The sequence below is a fragment of the Pristiophorus japonicus genome, chromosome 8 (genome assembly GCF_044704955.1).
Source record: "Pristiophorus japonicus isolate sPriJap1 chromosome 8, sPriJap1.hap1, whole genome shotgun sequence".
Classification (NCBI taxonomy): domain Eukaryota; kingdom Metazoa; phylum Chordata; class Chondrichthyes; family Pristiophoridae; genus Pristiophorus; species Pristiophorus japonicus.
In genome coordinates this window covers 211,113,944-211,137,815 of record NC_091984.1, presented here as the reverse complement: position 1 = coordinate 211,137,815, position 23,872 = coordinate 211,113,944, and the positions used below count along the sequence as shown (strand labels likewise).

General features: G+C 43.3%; 1 protein-coding gene and 1 pseudogene across 2 annotated transcripts in view; one reads left to right on the top strand and one right to left on the bottom strand.

The window, feature by feature from the left end:
• Nucleotides 1-23,872, top strand: part of LOC139268300 (uncharacterized) — an 82,724-nt gene that overhangs the window by 14,752 nt on the left and 44,100 nt on the right. For both annotated transcript variants that reach the window (XM_070886362.1, XM_070886363.1), the window contains exon 2: nt 8,987-9,185. In XM_070886362.1, coding sequence (XP_070742463.1) covers nt 8,987-9,185 — 199 coding nt within the window. The remainder of the gene's footprint in view (nt 1-8,986; nt 9,186-23,872) is intronic.
• On the bottom strand, nt 21,447-21,565 carry LOC139269826 (5S ribosomal RNA; annotated as a pseudogene).

The following is a 23,872-nucleotide window of genomic DNA, read 5'->3' as shown; positions in this document are numbered from 1 at the left end:
TGGGACTAAAAGCCGACAAATCCCCTGGATTTGACTGCTTACATCCGAGGGTTCTAAAAGAATTGGCTGCAGAGATAGTGGATGCATTGGTTTTGAGCTTTCAAAATCCCCTCGATTCTAGAAAGGTCCCAACGGATTGGAAGGTAGCAAATGTAACATCGCTATTCAGGAACGGAGGGAAGAGACAAAACTGAGAACTATAGGCCAGTCAGCCTGACATTAGTCATCAGGAAAATGCTGGAATCCATTGTTAAGGAAGTGGTATCAGGGCACTTAGAAAATGATTAGGCAGAGTCAACATGGGTTTATGAAAGGGAAATTGTGTTTGACAAATCTATTAGAATTTTTTGAGGATGTAACTAGCAGGGTAAATAAAGAGGAACCAGTGAATGCAGTATATTTGAATTTCCAAAAGGCATTTGATTGTGTGCCACAAAAAAGTTATTGTTTGCAAGATAAGGACTCATGGGATTGGAGGTAATGTTAGCAGGCATAGAGGATTGGTTACCGGACAGAAAACAGAGAGTAAGGATAAACGGGTCTTTTTCAGGTTGGCAGGCTGTAACGAATGGGGTGCCACAAGGATCTGTACTGGGGCCTCAGCTATTTGCAATCTATATTTAATGACCTAGATTAAGTGACTGAGTGTAATGTATCCAAGTTTGCTGACTATACAAAGCTAGGTGGCACAAAGCTGTGAGAAGAACACAAAGCATCTGCAAAGGGATATAGATAGACTGAGTGGGTGGGCAGTAAGATGGCAGATGGTGTATACTGTAGGGAAACGTGAGGTTATTCACCTTTGGTCGGAAGAATAGAAAAACAGAATATTTTTTAAATGGTGAGAAACTTTTAAATGTTGATATTCAGAAAGATTTGGGTGTTCTTGTGCAAGAAACACAGAAAGCAAGCATTAAGGAAGGCAAATGGCATGTTGTCCTTTTATTGCAAGGGGGTTGGAGTATAAGAGTAAAGAAGTCTTGCTACAATTGTTCAGGGCCTTGGTGAGACCACACCTGGAATGCTGTGCACAGTTTTGGTCTCCTTATCTAAGGAAGGATATACTTGCCTTGGAGGCGGTACAACGGAGGTTCACTAGATTGAATCCTGGAACGAGAGGGCTGTCTTATGATGAGAGATTGTGTAGCATAGGCCTATACTTTCTGGAGTTTAGAAGAATGAGGTGTGATCTCATTAATTAAGATTCTGAAGGGGATTGACAGGGTTGATGCTGAGCGGTTGTTTCTCCTGGCTGGAGTGTCTAGAACTAGGGGCACATTCTCAGGATAAAGGGGTAGGCCATTTAAAGCCGAGATGAGGAGGAATTTCTTCACTCAGAGGGTTGTGAATCTTCGGAATTCTCTGCCTCAGAGGGCTTTGGATGCTGAGTCTCAATATATTCAAGGCTGAGATAGATAGATTTTTGGAGTCTAGAGGAATCGAGGGATATCAAAATCGGGCGGGAAAGTGGAGTTGAGGTTGATAATCAGCCATGATCTTATTGAATGGCGGAGCAGCCTTGAGGGGCCATATGGCCTACTTCCTGCTCCTATTTCTTATGTTCTTATGATTTCCCTTGCACCTTTTTTTAGCAGATGCTTTTTGGTCCCATAAAGTCTCCACTAAAGGTATGAGATAAGGGTCCAGAACACTGATATTGTAAAGACAATGAGACCAAAGCTACATTAAAGGACCAGAACAAAGCATTGAAAGCTGAACTTTGTAGCCAAATCAGTAGAATACAAGTGGAAGGATATCATGCTGAAACTGTAAATGGCTCTGGTCGGACCGCACCTTGAGTACTTTGTTACAGTATGTTCTAGAAAAGATCAATTTGAAGCAAAGATTCAAGAGAAACCAGGTCAAGTTGCCGAAAATCAAATTTAGGGCTGATGTCATGAAGTTCTTTCTCCCACAATGATCCGGTACGATGATGAAGAATTCACTGCACAGTACATATCCAGATATGGCTCAGATGCCATTTTAATTTTAATGTGATCTGACAGCAGTTAAGCCTGAGAGCTTTTCATATTTGAAAACTGACAAATTTGCAAAGCCTAGATAAAAGTTAACATAACTTTTGACAGCTTACTTTTTGCTTCCATTGGGTACGAATTTATTTAATGCAAACTATAAAATGTAATGTAAATGAAGATTTTGAAAGAAAGTTCCATGTACTAGTGTAATATATAGAACACACAATCTGTAATGCAAGGCAGTGATAAAAAAAGAAAGACGGACGCATTTATGTAGCATCTTTCATGACCACCGGACGTCTCAAAGCGCTTTACAGCCAATGAGTACTTTTTGGACTGGAGTCACTGATATAATGGGGGATGGGTAAAAAGCCATAGTACATTATATTCTATTTTTATTTAATGTTTAAGAAATAAATAAAGTTTTTTCATTCAAAACTGTTTTCAATAAGTAAACTTATTACACAGATAGAATTTGAATGGATGAATGTGGTTTGCAAGAGTGCCAAAATAGCAAATTTGATACACTACTTTGATTTACAGCAGCTGTTACAAAATGGCAACAGATTTGTACACTTTTTTTATTTTTATATAAAGGAAATCTATGACTTTTTTTGGCCAGCCCTAATTTGTATTTGTTCAGTGAAGTGATTGTCCTCTTGCTGCAGTTTTGCCTGGGAGAATTGAACTGGAAAGATAAAAATAGCAGCAACTGCAGTTACTACAACTGAACAGTATTTTTAAATAATGCAAAGGGCAAAAATGCTGCACTTGCATTGCTTTCCTGTCCTCGGGACTTCCAAGTGCTTTACAACCAATGAGTTACTTTTGAAGCGCAGTCACTGTTGGTATGCAGGAAAACATGGCAACCAATTTGAACGCAACAAAATCGCATTAACAGAAAATGGGATGAATGACCAGTTGATCTGTTGTCAATCGTGTTGATTGATGGAGGAATGTTGGGCTTCAACCCACAACCATCTGACTCAGTAGTGAGAAAGCTATTGACCAAGTTAAGCTGAAACTTAGCCAGGCAGTAGTTACACTTTCTGTACATTGCATGCTTTGAGCCCAAATTTGGCCAGTACAGATTTCTGGCGCACTCACCAGAGGTGCGTGCTTTTGTCGAACTCCAAGGGCGCCAGAAATCTTCGGGCCGAGTTTGGCCGCTCACCAGCCTCTCCTCGATGGGGCGGAGCCAGATCCTGGCGCTGAAAACAGTGTTGGGACCTCTGCACATGCGCGCTAGAGTGTGCGCGCATGCGCAGTAGCTCCTAGCCCCCAGAATCTGTGGGAGGGGCTGACGCTTGCTGCCCCTATCTCAGGCCGAGTGGCCTGCCGCTCTGCTGCTTTCCCACGCTGAGGGCTACAAGAGACAGGTTGGTGGTGGGGGGGAGGTGGAAGAGTTTTGAGGGAGGTGGGAGGGGAAGAGTTTTGATGGATTGGGGGGGTGGGGGGCAGGAAAGCGTGTTGATCCTGCGGGGGGGGGGGGGAAGGGAAAGAATCTTCAAAGATTTTCAAGTACTTTAATATCTAGCTATCTTTACTAAAAATATACTCAGTTTAATAAGGCTGATAGCACCTACACCCTATCCAGTCCCGCTGCTTGGGATTTAAAAAAAAAACTAGCATTCCTATCATAGCACTGTTATTTGGAGGCTACCTGTGCTGATCTCTTAATTCACTGCAGGGTTTTTCAGAATGTACAAAAGTGGCTACTTACTCTGGCCTAACTTAATTTGGAGTAAGTTTTAGCTGGCTAAACTTGCTTAAATGGTCAAACCAGGCGTAAGTGGCTGATAATGCCCCCTTTTTGGAAAAAAAAACTGAAAAAAAACCTAACTAACTCACTTACACTGGAGCAACTTAAATGGGGAGAATTGTGATTTTTTTTTTAAGTTACTCCAAAAAAATCTAGTTGCTCCAAAAAAAATGGAGCAACTCCTGGGGAAACTTTTTTTTTTACAGCTGTTCGTTTGTTGTCCAAACTAGTGTTCTGAAAATGTGCAGTCTCTTCCATGGTTTTCTGAATGTTAGTATTTTAAATTATCCAAATTAAAATGGCAAGTTTTTTTTTAGAATTGTAATTCAGGTTATATAATTTTTCTTGTATAATAGAAACTGATCTTTATTCGTGCCATTGTGCTTTATTTTTTGTTCAGAGTAAACATGAATCTTTTAGGGAAATACTTTTGTCTTAGTAACAAATCACTAACACTCTTGATATTTTAGAGCTGCCATTCAGAATGGTGAGCTCATGCAATTGTTAGAAACCTTATTTTAAGAATGGCAAAAAAATGGGCGGTGTAGATGTAATTCTGCCCTCCTGAGCATCCCTGATTATAATCGCTCAACTATTGGTGGTTGTGCCTTCTGTTGCCTAGGCCCCAAGCTCTGGAGCTCACTGCCTAAACCTCTCCATGTCTCTACCTTTCTTTCCTCCTTCAAGACGCTTCTTAAAACCTACCTCTTTCCCTGCGCTAATTTCTACTTATGCAGCTCACTGTCAAATTTTTATTGCATAATACTCCTGTGAAGCACCTTGGGACGTTTCACTACATTTAAAGGCGCTATATAAATAAAAGTTGTTGTTGTTATAATGTGCTTTTCTACTTCTCAAATGTACATCTGTAAATGATGAACATTCCATTAAACCAGCTGTGGAGGGTCAAAAATAAAGCATTTAAAAAAAAATATTGGAAAGCCCAGTTTACTACCTAAGCCATGAGGTCCTTGTAGATGGCACCATGGAGATGTGTATTTACTTTGAGAAATGAATCAATTAATTTCCATGACTAATCGAGGTGCCGGCTATGCATGGGGTGTATTTAGGGTTAGTTTTTTTTTTAAAGAAATACAGCTTTATGCAGTACAATTAACTAAAACATTTTTGTTCCAAATTGCATGTGTAATTTTTAACATGTGCAGTTGAAGAATTGAAGGATGTTTTAGCAATAATCTACTATATTTATATGTAACCTAGCTATTCATTAATGCCCTTGTAAACCATGTCATATTTTTACTCCTGCAAAATTAACAAACATCCAGAATTCAAATGAAAGTATGTGTAACAGTCAATGAGAATTTCAAGATCAGAAAATTTAAGTTTGTTGAATAAATTGTCAGCTGTGGCTCAGGTAGTAGCGCTCTTGTCCATGAGTCAGAAGGTAGTGGCCAGAGACTTGAGCACAAAAATCTAGGCTGACATTCCAGTCCAGTACTGAGTGAGCACTGTACTGTCGGAGGTGCTTTCTTTCGGATGGGACATTAACCGAGTCGCCGTCTGCTCTCTCAGGTGAACGTAAAAGATCCCATGGCACTATTTCGAAGAAGAGTTATCCCTGGTGTCCTGGCCAATATTTGTCCCCCAATCAACATCTAAAAACAGATTATTTGGTCATTATCAGATTGCTGTTTGTGGGAGCTTGCTATGCGCAAATTAGCTGCTGCGTTTCCTACACTTCAAAAAGTACTTAATTGGCTGTAAAGCACTTTGGGATGTCCCGAGGTTGTAAAAGGCACTAGATAAATACAAGTTTTCTTTAAAAAAAAATGTTGTTATACCATAAGGAGTACCCTCTGCCAAAATTGCTCACTATTCCAGAAAAAGATAACCTCTAGTTTCTTTTCTCCACTACAAACCATCTCCTTAAACCCCTCTCTCCTGCCCCCCATACTCTCACCTCCAACAAGTGCGAGGAGCTCATGGAATTCTTTGGATGGTCTAAATTTTAATAACATTCAGCTGTCTCTGCTACGATCCCCCATATTCTTGCCTGCCCTAGCCCTGAACCCACATCTTTCTATAGCTCTCTCCTATCTCGCCACATGTCTGGTCCACGAGATCCACCTCCTGCTCTCGCTACCCTATTCCCACTAAACTGCTGACCACACAACTTCACTTACTGGCCCCCATGCTCACTGAACATAAAAACATAAGAAATAGGAGCAGGAGTAGGCCATTTGGCCCCTCGAGCCTGCTCAGCCATTTAATAAGATCATGGCTGATCTGACCTTGGGCTCAGCTTCACTTCCCTGCCCACTCCCCACAACCCTTTACTCCCTCATCGCTCAAAAATCTGACATTTATAATAGATTTCCTCTTCTCGGGTACTGCCTTTCAGAACTACTCTGCTCAAAAATCCCGCTCTCAACCCCTTTGTCCTTGCAAACTACCACCTCCTCTCCAACCTCCCTTTCCTCTCCAAAGTGCTTGACCATGTTGTCATCTCTCAAATCCATACTCATCCGTGCTGCAGCTCCATGTTTGAATCTTTCTCCTCCTTCTGTTCAAATCCCTTCATTCTCAGCCCTCTCTATTTCTAACCTCCTCCAAACCTTCGAGGACTTTCTGTTCCTCCAACTCTGGCGTCTTTTAAACCCCCTCATTCCCTTTATCTTTAGCCGTCTTGGACCTAAGCTCTGGAGTTCCCTTCCTAAATGTCTCTGCCTCTCCATCCCTCCTCCCTTAAAACCTACCTTTCGCCAACCTTTTAATTAACCCTCCTTGTATCTCTTCCTTTGGCTCAGTGTCAATTTATGTCAGCGTCTATGGTGCTGGGAAGCATCTTGGGACATTTTTCTATGTTAAAGGTGCTAAATAACTGCAAGTTATCGTACATAAACAGTATAAACAGACATGTGCATTTTGCCTTCATATTGAACACTGAGATTATGATGGAGCTCATTTTCTCTTGCAGTTTTCTCCTCATCCCTCCCCATTTAAAGGTGTTAATCATGCTGGGGCACAATGCCATGGCCCTTCTGGTGCTAAGAATTCTCACACTGTGAAAGGAATGAATTTCCATGAATGGCAAATGAACCTGACTGCCCTTGAGGCAAGTCATTGCTGTCAGCTTAATAAAGAGAAGCAGCTATCTTCTCCACTAATTATTTTTAAATAAACCTATGGTGAACTTGACCTTTTTCTTTGTATGATTACTCCCCATTCTGAATTGAAGCTCAAGATGCAGTTTTGATGTAAACCTCTCTTTTCTCCCCCCCCTGCCCAACCCAACCCATCCCATCCCATGTAGGAGTGCATGATTTTTTTCACGGTGGACTTTAATGCAGCAATACAGTTCTTAATAAGCGGTTATCTTTCCTTGTCTCACTGGGCCCAAGTTTCCACAAGAAAAAAAACGGGCGCCCCTCCGAGCTGGGCGCCCGTTTTTCGTGCCTAAAACGGCGCCTAAAAAAATCCTCGGTATTCTGCACCTATTTACAGGTCCTCTGGCCCTCGGCGCAGCCAGCACGAGCTTTGGGGGGGCGGAGCCAGGTCCCTGCGCTGAAAACAGTGCCGGGACCTCTGCACATGCGCGCTACAGTCGGCACGCAAGTGCAGTAGCTCCAGGCACCGAACTGTGTGGGAGGGGCCCGAAGCACGCAGCCCCTAGCCCTGGCCCAATGGCCTCACTGGGGCTCCTCCCACGGCCAGCTCCTGCTCCCCGCCTGACCAGACCCGACACTCGCGCCCCCCCGACCAGACCCGACCCGACACCCGCTTCCCCCACCCCGAGACCCGCTCCCCCCACCCCGAGACCCGCTCCCCCCCGACCCGAGACCCGACCAGAGACCCGCCCCCCCCCCCCCCCCGCACCGACCCGACACCCGCTCCCCCCCCCCCCCGACCCGACACCCGCTCCCCCCCGACCCGACACCCGCTGCGCTCCCGAGACCCGACCCCCGCCCCGCTCCCCCCCCCGACTGACCCGACCTGCGCTCCTGTTCCCCGACCCGACGCCCCCCCTCCCTCTTTCTCTTCCTCCCTCCCTCTCCACCCCCTCTCTCTCTCCCTCCCTCCCCCTCTCTCTCTCCTTCCCTCCCCCTATCTCTCTCTCACTCCCTCTCTCTCTCCCCCCCCCCTCTCCCCCTCCACTTCTCCCCTTCTCCCCCTCTCTCTCTCTCTCGCTCTCTCTCTCCCTCCCTCCCTCCCTCCCTCCCTCCCTCCCCCACCCCCCCCTCTCTCTCTCTCTCTCTCTCTCCCTCTCCCCCTCCTGCTCAGCGGTAGCTGAAGCACTTTCACACAGGTAGGAAGATGGTTTATTTAATCTTTTCTTGGCTTATAAATGTTTATTCAGGTTGGATTTATTTGTATAATATTTGTAGAAGTATAAATAAGGATTTATTGTTAAATTTAATGAGTTCCCTTCCCCACCCCCTCCCCCCCACCTCGTTCTGGACACCTAATTTGTAACCTGCGCCTGATTTTTTAATGTGTAGAACAGGTTTTTTCAGTTCTACAAAAATCTTCACTGGCTCCATTCTACTTTAGTTTGGAGTACATTTTCACTGTGGAAACTTTCAAATCAGGCGTCAGTGGCCGGACACGCCCCTTTTAAAGAAAAAATTCTGTTCTAAACTAGAACTGTTCTACCTGACTAGAACTGCAGAAAAAAAAATGTGGAGAATTGCGATTTCTAAAATAGTCCGTTCTCCACCAGTTGCTCCTAAAAATCAGGCGCGAATCATGTGGAAACTTGGGCCCATAATTTCTCAAGTTGTGACAAATGCTCAACATAATCGTTATAATGTACAGGTTCATTATCAATTTGACTGGTCATCTTTTTCTGTTTATTTGCAACTACATTTTTGTAAAAACTGACACGCAGAAGAAAATATAGCCCTTGCTCATCTTGCCCCAAATACCAACCCTTCCAAAAATGTGGCCAGCTTTAAGATCTCTGCTAATCTTGTTGTTGAACCAACAACGATGTATGTGATAGCACAGTGACTGCCATCCAATTTTACCTCCCTATGTCTGAAGAATGAGACTGGGAAGCCGTGTTAGAAAAAAAAATGTGTTGCAGTTCATTTATGTGTGGTACAGTCCCCACTTTCTGTATATGTGCTGTCTTCCCCCGTAGCTTTCAGATTTGTTTCAACAATGAGTTGAACAAGTATGGTACTGCAAGGTCACAAATGTTGTATTTATGGCCGAATGGTTCTTTGGAGAGGGTATTTGGGTTACATTTGTCTAATTATGTTTTCTACCTTGATTTTGTATGCAGACTCATCCATCAGTGAGGGTTAAAGGAACAGAGCATAACTACAATCCAGTTCTCTGCCAGGATGAGAAATGTTCTGCTAATTCTAAAGGTAGCCACATGCATTGTCCCTTTTGTAGTGTGACTGAAGCCTACCAGGACCCTGTCATCTTGAGAGCACATTACAGAGTTAAACATGTTGATAAAGGGCTTGATTTTGCAGGTAAGACAATATTGACGCTTTAGGTCCCACAAATTTTTATTCTCTATTATTGCTTTACTTCCTCTGAAAATTGTTGAAAGAGATAAATTAAAAGACTATTGCACAAGCATAGTACTGGGTAGTTAGGTATCATAAATAATAATAGAAAATGCTGAAAATATACAGTAGGTCTGCCAACATCTATAAAGAGAAAAAACAGTTATGAAACATCATGGGAGTTATGCTCTGTCTCTCAAACCATTTCATCAGTTTCTCAATTTACTCCTGTGGAGTATTTAGTGCTTCCAGACTCAGCACATTACAAAGAAGTAGATTTCTGAAGGAGTTTGCAAAACCATAGGCATATATTGAGCAAAATGATTTTAAATTGAGACAAGTAGCAAACCTGTAGTGAGAGAATCTGAAGTTACTAATGGTTTTGCAGAGCGATCTTGTGCTACCTGAATAGCAGACCTACAGACTGCTGCTGTGTAATGCATGTATATGTTGTGGCCAACTCATCATTGTGGCTTGTAGTTTCAGACTGACTCAAACCTTTAAAACATTTACACCTGAGTATTGATAAAGTATAGATCATAGGCAGGCCCTCTGAATCGAGGAAGGCTTGCTTTCACTCTTAAAATGAGTCCTTGGGTGGCTGAACAGTCCAATATGAGAACCACAGTCCCTGTCACAGGTGGGACAGATAGTCGTTGAGAGTAAGGGAGGGTGGGACAAGTTTGCAGCACGCTCTTTCCGCTGCCTATGCTTGATTTCTGCATGCTCTCGGCACTGAGACTCGAGGTGCTCAGCACTCCCCGCATGCACTTCCTCCACTTAGGGCTGTCTTTGGCCAGGGACTCCCAGGTGTCGGTGGGGATGTTGCACTTTATCAAGGAGGCTTTGAGGGTGTTCTTGTAATGTTTCCTCTGCCCACCTTTGGCTTGTTTGCCGTGAAGGAGTTCCAAGTAGAGTGCTTACTTTAGGAGTCTCGTGTCTGGCATGCGGACACTGTGGCCTGCCCAGTGGAGCTGATCAGTTGTGGTCAAAGTAGCATTGGCAGAGACCTAGCAGCAAATTGCTTGCTTTCTTGGACAGGGACTAGTATATCATCTGGCAGAATGAAAAGTTAGCAGATATTAAAAAAAAACAAAGCAAATGTTTTATGGTTTCTTGTAATTCTTTTGTTACACTTTTTTGACATTCATCTGTGATATATTCAAAAGGGAGTTAGATGTGGCACTTACGACTAAAGGGATCAAGGGGTATGGAGAGAAAGCAGGAATGGGGTGCTGAAGTTGCATGATCAGCCATGATCATATTGAATGGTGGTGCAGGCTTGAAGGGCCGAATGGCCTACTCCTGCACCTATTTTCTATGTTTCTATGGGAGGCTCTACAGAATGCCATTTTAATGGAACTGATTTATTTGTCCACTTTTCTGATTTATTTGTAATTTTTTGCTAGTCAGTTCTAAGTTCGAAGACTAACTGCAGTTGGGCCTTGGTGGGAAAAGAAACGGGTAATAAAAATTGGTCGTAAAAAATCTGATTGCATCCGATCTGAGAAATTGAGTACAGTACATGCAATTAAATGCTTGTACAGACAGCAGTATAAAATGCAAGCAAAATATTGATTATAGGTAATTAAAATAGTGTACAATGGAACCTTTTGGGGGGGGGGGGGGATGTAGAGGAGCCCTTCTGTTACAGGAGATAATTGAGTTTCTACTGTTTTTAAAAAAAAACTATATATTACCAAACTTGCACATTTTGAAAATTCAGCACTCTGTTAAATAGTTCATTTGTAGTTGATTATAATCTCTGTAATTTTGTCCAGGTTAATTTCCCTTAAAGCCTGTACTATTTTTACTATAAAATTAAATTTAATGTAAAGTTTAATGTCAGGTGTTACACTGCAAAAGTTGATATAAAATAGTTCACTTCTAAATTTACAGCATCATTTCTGACATTTTAATTTACAAATTATGTATACTTTACATATAATCTAATGCATTACTTCAGCTATGTGAATAGACTGGAGAAGCTGAGTTTATTCTCTTTAGAGCAGAGAAGGTTGAGAAGAGATTTGATGAAGGTGTTCAAAATCATGAGAGGTCTAGACAGAGAAACTGTTCCCATTGGCAGAAGGGTCGAGAGCCAAAGGACACAGATTTAAGGTGATTGGCAGAATAACCAAAGGTGACATAAGGAAAACCTTTTTACGCGGCGAGTGGTTAGGATCTGGAATTCACTGTCTGAAAGAGTGGTGGAGGCAATTCAGTTGTGGTTTCAAAAGGAAATTGGATAAGTACCTGGAAAAAAAAAATTGCAGTGCTATGGGGAAAGGGCGGGGAGTCGGACTAGCTAAAGTGCTGTTCCAGAGAGCTGGTACAGGCTTGATGGGCCGAATGGCCTCCTACTGTGCTGTAACCATTGTATGATTCTAAATTGTCAGACCTCTGCACCTTTTTGTTTGTTTTATGTACTTCACCTTGTCTGTGGGGCCATGCTGACTGACTATTCAAATGATAGATTCATAAATTGTTCTTTAGGAACTCTGCAAGTTTGAGACCAGTATACAGATAAAATAAGATGAAATTGTTGATTTTTTTTTTGGAATTGCATGCCCATATACAAACATACAAAAATGATGAGAAAGGAGCATCAAACCTGCCCCAGTCAAACAACGGTGAAACCTCGTACATCATTAAGACGCACCTTAACCACACAATCTCAATAACCTGTGGCTGATTCAGGAAAAAATTGAAAATTCCTCTCATAGAAACATAGAAAATAGATGCAGGAGTAGGCCATTCGGCCCATCAAGCCTGCACCACCATTCAATAAGATCATGGCTGATCATTCCCTCAGTACACCTTTCCTGCTTTCTCTCCATACCCCTTGATCCCCTTAGCCGTAAGGGCCACATCTAACTTCCTCTTCCTCTTGAATATATCCAACGAACTAGCATCAACAACTCTCTGCGGTAGGGGATTCCACAGATTAACAACTCTCTGAGTGAAGAAGTTTCTCCTCATCTCAGTCCTAAATGGCTTACCCCTTATCCTTAGACAGTGTCCCCTAGTTCTGGGCTTCCCAAACATCGGGAACATTCTTCGTGCATCTAACTTGTCCAGTCCCGTCAGAATTTTATATGTTTCTTTGAGATCCCCTCTCATCCTTCTAAACTCCAGTGAATAAAGGCCCAGTCGATCCAGTCTCTCCTCATATGACAGCCCAGCCATCCCTGGAATCAGTCTGGTGAACCTTCGCTGCACTCCCTCAATAGCAAGAACATCCTTCCTCAGATTAGGAGACCAAAACTGAACACAATATTCCAGGTGAGGCCTCACCAAAGGCCCTGTACAACTGCAGTAAGACCTCCCTGCTCCTATACTCAAATCCCCTAGCTATGAAGGCCAACATGCCATTTGCCGCCTTCACCGCCTGCTGTACCTGCATGCCAACTTTCAATGACTGATTTACCATGACACCCAGGTCTCATTGCACCTCCCCTTTTCCTAATCTGCCACCATTCAGATAATATTCTACCTTCGTGTTTTTGCCCCCAAAGTGGATAACCTCACATTTATCCATATTATACTGCATCTGCCATGCATTTGCCCACTCACCTAACCTGTCCAAGTCACCCTGCAGCCTCTTAGCGTCCTCCTCACAGCTCATGCCTCCACCCAGTTTAGTGTCATCTGCAAACTTGGAGATATTACGCTCAATTCCTTCATCTAAATCATTAATGTATATTGTAAATAGCTGGGGTCCCAGCACTGAGCCCTGCGGCACTCCACTAGTCACTGCCTACCATTCTGAAAAGGACCCGTTTATCCCGACTCTCTGCTTCCTGTCTGCCAACCAGTTCTCTAGCCACGTCAGTACATTACCCCCAATACCATGTGCTTTAATTTTGCACACCAATCTCTTGTGTGGAACCTTGTCAAAAGCCTTTTGAATGTCCAAATACACCACATCCACTGGTGCTCCCTTGTCCACCTCTACTAGTTGCATCCTCAAAAAATTCCAGAAGATTTGTCAAGCATGATTTTCCTTTTATAAATAAATGTTGACTTGGACCAATCCTGTCACTGCTTTCCAAATGCGCTGTTATTTCATCTTTAATAATTGATTCCAACATTTTCCCCACTACTGATGTCAGGCTAACCGGTCTATAATTACCCGTTTTCTCTCCCTCCTTTTTAAAAAAGTGGTGTTACATTAGCTACCCTCCAGTCCATAAAAACTGATCCAGAGTCGATAAACTGTTGGAAAATGATCACCAATGCATCCACTATTTCTAGGGCCACTTCCTTGAGTACTCTGGGATGCAGACTATCAGGCCCCGGGGATTTATCGTTCTTCAATCTCATCAATTTCCCTAACGCAATTTTCTGCCTAATAATGACATCCTTCAGTTCCTCCTCCTCACTAGACCCTCGGTCCCCAAGTACTTCCGGAAAGTTATTTGTAGCTTCCTTTGTGAAGACAGAACCAAAGTATTTGTTCAACTGGTCTGCCATTTCTTTGTTCCCCATTATAAATTCACCTGAATCTGACTGCAAGGGACCTACGTTTGTCTTCACTAATCTTTTTCTCTTCACATATCTATAGAAGCTTTTGCAGTCAGTTTTTATGTTCCCAGCAAGCTTCCTCTCATACTCTATTTTCCCCCTCCTAATTAAACCCTTTGTCCTCCTCTGCTGAATTCTAAATTTCTCCCAGGCTTCAGGTTTGCTGCTTTTTCTGGCCAATTTATATTCCTCTTCCTTGGATTTAACACTATCCTTAATTTCCCTTGTTAGCCACGGTTGAGCCATCTTCCCCATTTTACTTTGACTCCAGACAGGGATGTACAATTGCTGAAGTTCATCCATGTGATCTTTAAATGTTTGCCATTGCCTATCCACCGTCAACCCTTTAAGTATCATTTGCCAGTCTATTCTAGCCAATTCACGTCTCATACCATCGAAGTTACCTTTCCTTAAGCTCAGGATCCTAGTCTCTGAATTAACTGTTACTCTCCATCTTAATAAGGAATTCTATCATATTATGATCACTCTTCCCCAAAAGGCCTCGCACAACAAGATTGCTAATTAGACCTTTCTCATTGCTTTACGATATGAGATGTGTAATCAAACAAGGCTAACATGTCAAGGATCAACTAAGTTTACCCGTTTGATTTCTTTATTTTGGCATGGCCTAACCTGTCCTTTAGTTTTTAGGATGGAGCCTTGATCTGCGTCAAAAAGATCGGGCTGCCATGGTAACTAGGGACACAATGCGAGCTGAGGCTGCAAAGTGAAACACACAGCCAGCTCGCAACACATTAAAATATATTGCATCAATTTAAAAACACATTAAAATATATTGCAACAACTTATCTAAAAAAATCGTAACTGAGTTATGCTGAGGCAAATTGATTGGGGAAACTGTGGTGTTTTAACTTAGGCCAAAAAAAAAACAGCCTGTTCCAAAAAAACGGTGCAAATCACTGGGGAAAATTGAGCCCTTGGTTTTGTCAGTAACTGCAACTTATGTATTGATATAAAATTTCTAACACAATAACAATATAAAAAAAAATTCAGAAGAAAATCATTCAGCTTGCCCTTTGAGTTGTCTTTTCTGTGTTTAAAATTTCTGTCGCAATATTTCCCTCCCCAGGCCAGTGGCTTGTGGCTTGAGTGTTCTGTTAATATGCATGCGTTTGTGCGCATTCTGAGGCCGAACTCTAAACCATCATTGATTCCTTCACTGAAGTGTACACGAGATTGGGCCTTACATTTAACATCTGTAAGACAACGGTTCTCTACCAACCTGCCACTGGCGCACAGCACTGCCCCCCCCCCCCCCCCCGATTATCAAGATCCACGACGAGACCTTGGGACGGTGTGGACCACTTTCCATACCTTGAGATCCTTCTGTCAACGAGGGCAGACATCAGTGATGAAATCCAACACCACCTTCAGTGTGCAGCCTTCGGTCACCTGAGGAAAAGTGTGTTTGAAGACCAAGATCTCAAACCTGGCACCAAGCTCATGGCCTACAAAGCAGCAGTGATACCCGCCCTCCTATATGCTTCAGAGACATGGACTTATGTACATTAGGCACCTCAAAGCACTGGAGAAGTACCACCAATGCTGCCTCTGCAAAATCCTGCAAATCCATTAGCAGGATAGGCGTATCAACATCCATGATCTCTCAGGTCAACATCCCCAGCATTGAGGCATTGATCATGCTCAATCAGCCACATTGTCCGCATGCCTGATACAAGACTCCCGAAACCAGCACTCTACTACGAGCTCCGTCATGGCAAGCGAGTCCCAGGAGGGCAGAAAAATTGCTTCAAGGACGTCCTCAAAGCCTCCTTGAAAAAAATGTCCTCACCGACTCTGGCCCAAGACTACTCAAAGTGGAGGCGAAGCAGTCAAGAAGGCACCGAACACCGATTTTTGTTTTTTCACCGAGATCACGCGGAAGCCAAGTACAAACAGCGGAAGGAGCATATGACAAACCAAGCACCCCACCCACCCGTCCCTTTAACCACCACCTGCTGCATCTGTGGCAGAGTTTGTAGATCTTGCATAGGGCTCATTAGTCACCTTGGAACTCCTATATTAGAGTGGAAGCAAGTCATCCTCGACTCCGGGGCACTGCCTAAAAAGAATAACCAATCTTGCTGCCAGTCATTTAGAAACAATATGGTGCTTCAAATACATGTTCTGATTTTCCCATCGGATAAACAAAAACAATTCTCTCAGATACAGCTTTCTGATTGGAAATAAATTGCCACCATAGCTTGCTGTATCCCTGGCTCAAACAGATATGCTCTGCAGATAGTGCTTAGACTTCTTACAAGCATTGGTCAAGTTATTAACATTGGAAGTACTTTTGGAGCATTCTGGATAATAACTTCTGTGAATATTGTGTGGAACTGGGTTGAACGCCGCACTGGCCCCAGCTCTGGAATAATCTGAGTTTTTACTGTTCTGGTGAAATATGTGAATTTGTTTATCTAAAGATGGTGGTTACATGAAGGAAAACCTAACTGTGTGCTACTTACTGGCCTGCATTCTCCCCATTGTCCTGTCTTTTCCTCTGCTTCAAATATTTATCCAATTTTTCCTTAAGAGATGCAATGGTCTCTGCCTCGACCACTCTCTGTGGCAAAACATTCCATGCTTCAACAGCCCTTTCCATTTCATGGAATAATCGGATATAATTTAATTTCTGTCATGCAAACTGAAGTATTTGCAAGTAGTATTTGTAAAGCTTAATTGCTTCAGTCACACCTTTTAATGAATTAGGATGTTGCTTTCAGTAAGTGAAGAACATTTAGATATCCTAACAGCAATCTTAGCACAGACTGGTTATTGGAGAAGTGAACAGAATGATTTTGATGGCTGAGATTTTGAATTGATTTTTAAATGTACATGGTCCACAAACATGCCCCGAGTGCTGCATTGTACGTCCTGATTTTCTGATTGGACAAGCAAAAAAATTCTCATTATGTTCACTTGAACTGTGGGCAAAAAAGCACCCAGCAATATAATTGTAAATGTTGGTTTGTGTCTGCAGAGAGCATTTTGAGTTCTATAAGATTAGGGTAAATTATTAGTGGTTACATGCTTTTTGTGGTGCAATTTGTGGTGATGAATTATGAGAATCACACAAGAAGCATATTGGCTTAAATGTGATTCTTCCTTTAGTATATTGGTATATAATACGCTACATCTGGCCTGGTGACGACACTGCAGCTAAATCTGTTCCTTTGCACTATTGGCCTTAGCGACCTCTCCAAGCCATATTTCTCAATTATCAAATAAAATTAGTTATTTCAAAAAACTTAGTTGATCGGCCACAGATGCTGTCATTTTCTGTTGAAACCAGCATTTACATCAATGTTTGGCATGATGCCGCTGCAACTTACTGTTGCTACTGTGGCTTATAACTATCAAATGTCATCTGTTTATGTAAGACTCACAGCGGAGCATCGCCAGTTCAAATAAAATATTGTATAGATAATTCTTCATTGGTAATTTTTGGTAGTGATTTCTCTCTGCATAATTTGCATAGTATTTACAGCATAGAAATAGGCCAATTAGCCCAACAGGTCCATGCCAATATTCATGCTCCACACGAGCCTTCCCCCACCCTTCTTCATCTACGCCCGTCAGCATATCCTATTCCTTTCTCCCTCAAGTTTATCTAGCTTCCCTTACATGCATCTATGCTAATCGCCTCAACTACTCCTTGTGGTAGAGGATTCCACATTCTAACCACTCTTTGAGTAAACAAGTTTCTCTTGTATTCCTATTGGATTTATCAGTGACTATCTTATATTTATGGCTCCTAGTTCTGGTCTCCCCTGCAAGTGGAAACATCTTCTCTACGTCTACCCGAGCAAACCCTTTCTTAATCTTAAAGACCTCTATCAGGTCACTGCTCAGCCTTCTCTTTTCGAGAGAACAGAGCCCGAGCCTATTCAATCTTTCCTACTGGTTATAACACCTCAGTCTGGTATCATCCTAGTAAATACTTTTTGCACCTTCTCCAGTGCCTCTCTATCCTTTTTTATAATATGGAGATCAGAACAGTTCATCTTTAGTTTTTTAACTTTTCACCAGCCGATCTGTTGTTGAATTTATAGACTATATAAACTGTGGGTTGAAGTGCCACAACAGCTTGAAATTACATTTTAAATTATGACCAAATAGATAAAAGTTCAATCACAATTTAAAAAAAAATACAGCATTGAGCTAGATCTAGGAGAAATTAGATTTGCACTAAGATTGGATAAGTACTTTGCCTTCCATTGCATCATGCTTTGTTTTGCTTAGTAAGTAGTACCAGCTTTAAAGTCAAGGCACACAACATAGTGTTTAATTGTGCATACCAGAATTTCATTGCAAATATATTATCTTTGACCTTGTTGCCAGTCTGAATCCACAAACACGTTGGGATGCAGTCATGCTGAAGGTTTGCTGTGCCCCCTTCACTACTCCTCAGTAAGTGGACTAACTCTATTAAAATACTTATGGAGTGCCATAACTTTCTTATGGCTTATGATATTCATCATTTTAAAAGTGGTTTGCTAGGGACCTTGAATGAATGTGCATTATACCTATATTTCTGATGTTAGATGGGATGTTTCAAGAACTGCTGAAGCTAAAAAAGTATTTATAACTTAAAAAAAAATCATTTTAAGATACAGGTTGAACCTCCCTTATCCGGAACCACCCCTCGTCCAGAACCATTCCCGACCACTGGGTGACACATGCGCAGAACTCCAACATGAATAAATTGAAGTCCTTCCTCACTGCCGACTCCCGCAATTGCTGGCCTGACCCTGCAATCCCTAAAGGACATTGGTGAACCAGATGGGTTTTTAGTAGTTTTGGTCACCATTACTGATACTAGTGTTTTATTCCAGATTTATTTAATTAACTGAATTTAAATTTCCCAGTTGCAGTGGTGGCATTTGAACTCTTGTCTCTGGATCATTAGTCAAGGCCTCTAGATTACTAGTCCAGTAACATAACCACTATGCTACCATTCCCTCTGGCAGTGCTGCTCCATATCCACCCATGGGACATGTGTGAGAGTATCTTAGAAACAACTAATGTCTAAATAAAAGTAAAGGGTCTAAAAAAAATACAATGGCCTACAAATTTGATCGCGCTTGAAAATGGTCACATGGGGCGCGCTGCACGCATCTGTTCACATGCGGATAAAGGTTCTGCGCGCTCATTATCAGGTGTGCAGCCGGCACTACTTACGTCTGCATGTCTGTTTGGGAGGGTGGGAAATTAGGCTTGACTGATGCCACAAAGGCAGCTAATACCTATTAAAGGGGGGGGGTGGGTGGGGGGTGGGGGCTGCGTTAGCTGCAGCCAACAGGGAAACTCTGTTTAAAAAGTCTAGAATGGCTGGAAAAGGTATGGAGTGGGCTCCTAACCTCTCGGATGTAGCTTTGGAGGCCCTGTTGACAGGAGGAGGGAGATCCGGTTCCCACTAGGGAGCAAGAGGACCTCCGGGCAACACCTCCGTTAACAATGGGAGGATATCACTGAGGAGGTCAATGCCAGGAGCTTAGCTCCCAGGATATGGCTGGAACGCAGAAAAAAAGTTCAGTCAGCCCACCTGCAGGTAAACAATTCATAAAATTCTTCTTTTTACCCCCTCCCCACTTTCCCCTTCCACTCTCATATAATCACTGCACCACGCATCAGTCACTGCCTTCTGCTCCTACTTGCATATGCTGCACTTCCTACTCTCATTATTATTGCAACCCTCATTTCCCCATCATTATCATGGGCAGTCCCTTGGAATCGAGGAAGACTTGCTTCCACTCTAAAAGTGAGTTCTCAGGTGGCTGTACAGACTCTGTGGGCAGACAGAGGTTGAAGGAAAGGGTGGGTAGGGAGCCTGGTTTGCCGCACGCTCCTTCCGCTGTCTGCTATTGATTTCTGCATTGTGTCGGCGACAAGACTCAAATCGCACGGGGTAGCCTAGAGGAATTCATAGAATGCATACAGAATTGTTTCTTAGAACAGTATGTTACAAAATCTGCAAGGGAGCAAGCTATCTTAGATCTGGTCCTGTGTAATGAGCCAGGAATAATAAACGATCTCCTAGTAAAAGATCCTCTCGGAATGAGTGATCACAGTATCGTTGAATTTGGAATACAGATTGAGGGTGAGGAAGTAGTATCTCAAACGAGCTTAAACAAAGGGGACTACAGTGGGATGAGGGCAGAGTTGGCTAAAGTAGACTGGAAACACAGACTAAATGGTGGCACAATTGAGGAACAGTGGAGGACTTTTAAGGAGCTCTTTCATAGTACTCAACAAAAATATATTCCAGTGAAAAAGAAGGGCAGTAAGAGAAGGGATAACCAGCCGTGGATAACCAAGGAAATAAAGGAGAGTATCAAATTAAAAACCAATGCGTATAAGGTGGCCAAGGTTAGTGGGAAACTAGAAGATTGGGAAAATTTTAAACGACAGCAAAAAATGACTAAAAAAGCAATAAAGAAAGGGAAGATAGATTACGAAAGTAAACTTGCGCAAAACATAAAAACAGATAGTAAAAGCTTTTACCGATATATAAAACGGAAAAGAGTGACTAAAGTAAATGTTGGTCCCTTAGAAGATGAGAAGGGGGATTTAATAATGGGAAATGTGGAAATGGCTGAGATCTTAAACAATTATTTTGCTTCGGTCTTCACAGTGGAAGACACAAAAACCATGCCAAAGAATTGCTGGTCACGGGAATGTGGGAAGGGAGGACCTTGAGATAATCACTATCACTATGGGGGTAGTGCTGGACAGGCTAATGGGATTCAAGATAGATAAGTCCCCTGGTCCGGATGATATGCATCCCAGGGTATTAAAAGAGGTGGCGGAAGTTATAACAGATGCATTCGTTATAATCTACCAAAATTCTCTGGACTCTGGGGAGGTACCAGCGGATTGGAAAGCAGCTAATGTAACGCCTCTGTTTAAAAAAGGGGGCAGACAAAAGGCAGCTAACTATAGGCCGGTTAGTTTAACATCTGTAGTGGGGAAAATGCTTGAAGCTATCATTAAGGAAGAAATAGCGGGACATCTAGATAGGAATAGTGCAATCAAGCAGACGTAACATGGATTCATGAAGGGGAAATCATGTTTAACTAATTTACTGGAATTCTTTGAGGATATAACGAGCATGATGGATAGAGGTGTACCGATGGATGTGGTGTATTTAGATTTCCAAAAGGCATTTGATAAGGTGCCACACAAAAGGTTACTGCAGAAGATAAAGGTACGCGGAGTCAGAGGAAATGTATTAGCATGGATCGAGAATTGGCTGGCTAACAGAAAGCAGAGAGTCGGGATAAATGGGTCCTTTTTCGGGTTGGAAATCGGTGGTGAGTGGTGTGCCACAGGGATCGGTGCTGGGACCACAACTGTTTCCAATATATATATAGGTGACCTGGAAGAGGAGACAGAGTGTAGTGTAACCAAATTTGCAGATGACACAAAGATTAGTGGGAGAGCGGGTTGTATAGAGGACACAGATGGAATACAATGTCGGAAAATGTGAGGTCATCCACCTTGGGGGGGGAAAAAAAAGCAGTAAAAGGGAATATTATTTGAATGAGGAGAAATTACAACATGCTGCGGTGCAGAGGGACCTGGGGGTCCTTGTGCATGAAACTCTTTTGGAATCCTTGTGCATGAAACTCTTTTAGAGACTCGGATCGCTGGATTCAAAGTCCACCAACGGTAAACCTACTGCACCTGGTATTCCGAGGTGGTCTCCCATCCAAGTACTAACCAGGGCTGACTCTGCTTAGCTTCTAAGATCAGACAAGATTGGGCATTTTCAGACTAGTGTGGCCGTAGCCCTTGTGCATGAAACTCTTTTTGGAGCCCTTGTGCATGAAACTCAAAAAGTTAGTTTGCAGGTGCAACAGGTAATCAGGAAGGCGAATGGAATGTTGGCGTTCATTGCGAGAGGGATGGAGTACAAAAGCAGGGAGGTCCTGCTGCAACTGTATAAGGTATTGGTGAGTCCGCACCTGGAGTACTGTGTACAGTTTTGGTCACCTTACTTAAGCTTTGGAGGGGGTACAGAGATGATTCACTAGGCTGATTCCGGAGATGAGATGGTTACCTTATGATGATAGATTGAGTAGATTGGGTCTTTACTCGTTGGAGTTCAGAAGGATGAGGGGTGATCTTTTAGAAACATTTCAAATAATGAAAGGGATAGACAAGATAAAGGCAGAGAGGTTGTTTCCACTGGTCGGGGATACTAGAAGTCGGGGGCACAGCCTCAAAATACGGGGGAGCCAATTTAAAACCGAGTTGAGAAGGAATTTCTTCTCCCAGAGGGTTGTGAATCTGTGGAATTCTCTGTCCAAGGAAGCAGTTGAGGCTAGCTCATTGAATGTATTCAAATCACAGATAGATAGATTTTTAACCAATAAGGGAATTAAGGATAACTGGGAGCGGGCTGGTAAGTGGAGCTGAGTCCACGGCCAGATCAGCCATGATCTTGTTAAATGGCGGAGCAGGCTCGAGGGGCTAGATGGCCTACTCCTGTTCCTAATTCTTATGTTCTTGTGTGCTCAGCGCCCTCCCGGATGCTCTTCCTCCATTTTGGGCGGTCTTGAGCCAGAGATTCCCAGGTGCCGGTGGGGATGTTGCACTTTATCAAGGAGGCTTTGAGGATGTCCTTGAAGCGTTTTCTCTGCCCACCTAGGGCTGACTTGCCGTGTAGGAGTTCCGAGTAGAGCGCTTGCTTAGGGAGTCCCGTGTCGGGCATGCGAACGATGTGGCCCGCCCAACGGAGCTGGTCGAGCATGGTCAGTGCTTTGTTGCTGGGGATGTTGGCCTGAGCAAGAACACTGACGTTGGTGCATCTGTCCTCCCAGTGGATTTGCAGGATCTTGCGGAGGCAGCATTGGTGGTATCAGCGTTTTGAGATGTCTGCTTCTGCTGTATATGGTCTATGTTTCTGAGCCATATAGGTGGGCGGGTATCACTACTGCCCTGTAGACCATAAGCTTGGTGCCAGATTTGTGCTCCCGGTCTTCAAATACTCTCTTCCTCAGGCGACCGAAGGCTGCGCTGGCGCACTGGAGGCGGTGTTGGACCTCGTCATCGATGTCTGCTCTTACTGATAGTAGGCTCCTGAGGTATGGAAAATTGTCCACATAGTCCAAGGCCGCGTCGTGGATTCTGATGACCGGGTGGCAGTGCTGTGTGGCGGGGTCAGTTTGGTGGGGGACCTTTGTCTTAACGATTTTTAGCGTAAGGCCCATGCTTTCGTGTGCCTTGGTGAAGGTATTGACGATGGCTTGGAGTTCGGCCTGAGTGTGTGCAGACGCAAGTGTCGTCTGTGTACTGTCGTTTGATGACAGAGGACGAGACGACCTTGGATTTAGCCTGGAGGCGACGGAGGTTGAACAGGTTCCCATTGGTTCTATAGTTTAGTTCCACTCCAGCGGGGAGCTTGTTGAGAGTGAGATGGAGCAAGATCACATACGAGCTCTGCTGCAGAGGACTTAGATGCTGAATTTGAGGGACAAGTCTACCAAAGAAGTCTGATAGTCATACATCAGGAAATGCTACTTGCACTGGGTTGGCTACTAGCGAGCTTGCGCGCATTGGCTGAGAGCATGGAGGAGTCCAGTTCTAATTTGTGTCGGGGCTTCGTGCAGACCATTCTGTCGAACATGGAGTGAGTGGTCAGCTCCATGATCATCACTGGCACCCACCATGATGGAGCCCCTGCTGACATCTTCCATAGCAACTCAAACTGCTGCAATGTGTGGAGGGAATGAGCCATTTAAGTAGAGTTGCTTCAGGATCCTTGCTGCCTGTTAGCGCTATGAATTTCTGGCGAGTTTAACAGGTGGCGAGTCAGGCATAGGGGCATACCAATTTCACAAAAGCATCCTATAACAAGCTTAGGTTCCTTTTTATTTAAAGGTTAGAATGAGATTTTAATTCTTCTGGCATACGCCCTGGATACCTATGGAGGAGTGATCCAGCATGGCGGGCGGCGCACTTCCATCCTGGAATGAGCATGTGCACGCAGCCTGCCATATTGGACTTTTAGTTGTCCGTTTTACATCCATAAAATGGGTGCAGTGCAATGGAATTTCTAGATCCAAGTATCAGACAACATTTCTATTGTCTTCAGT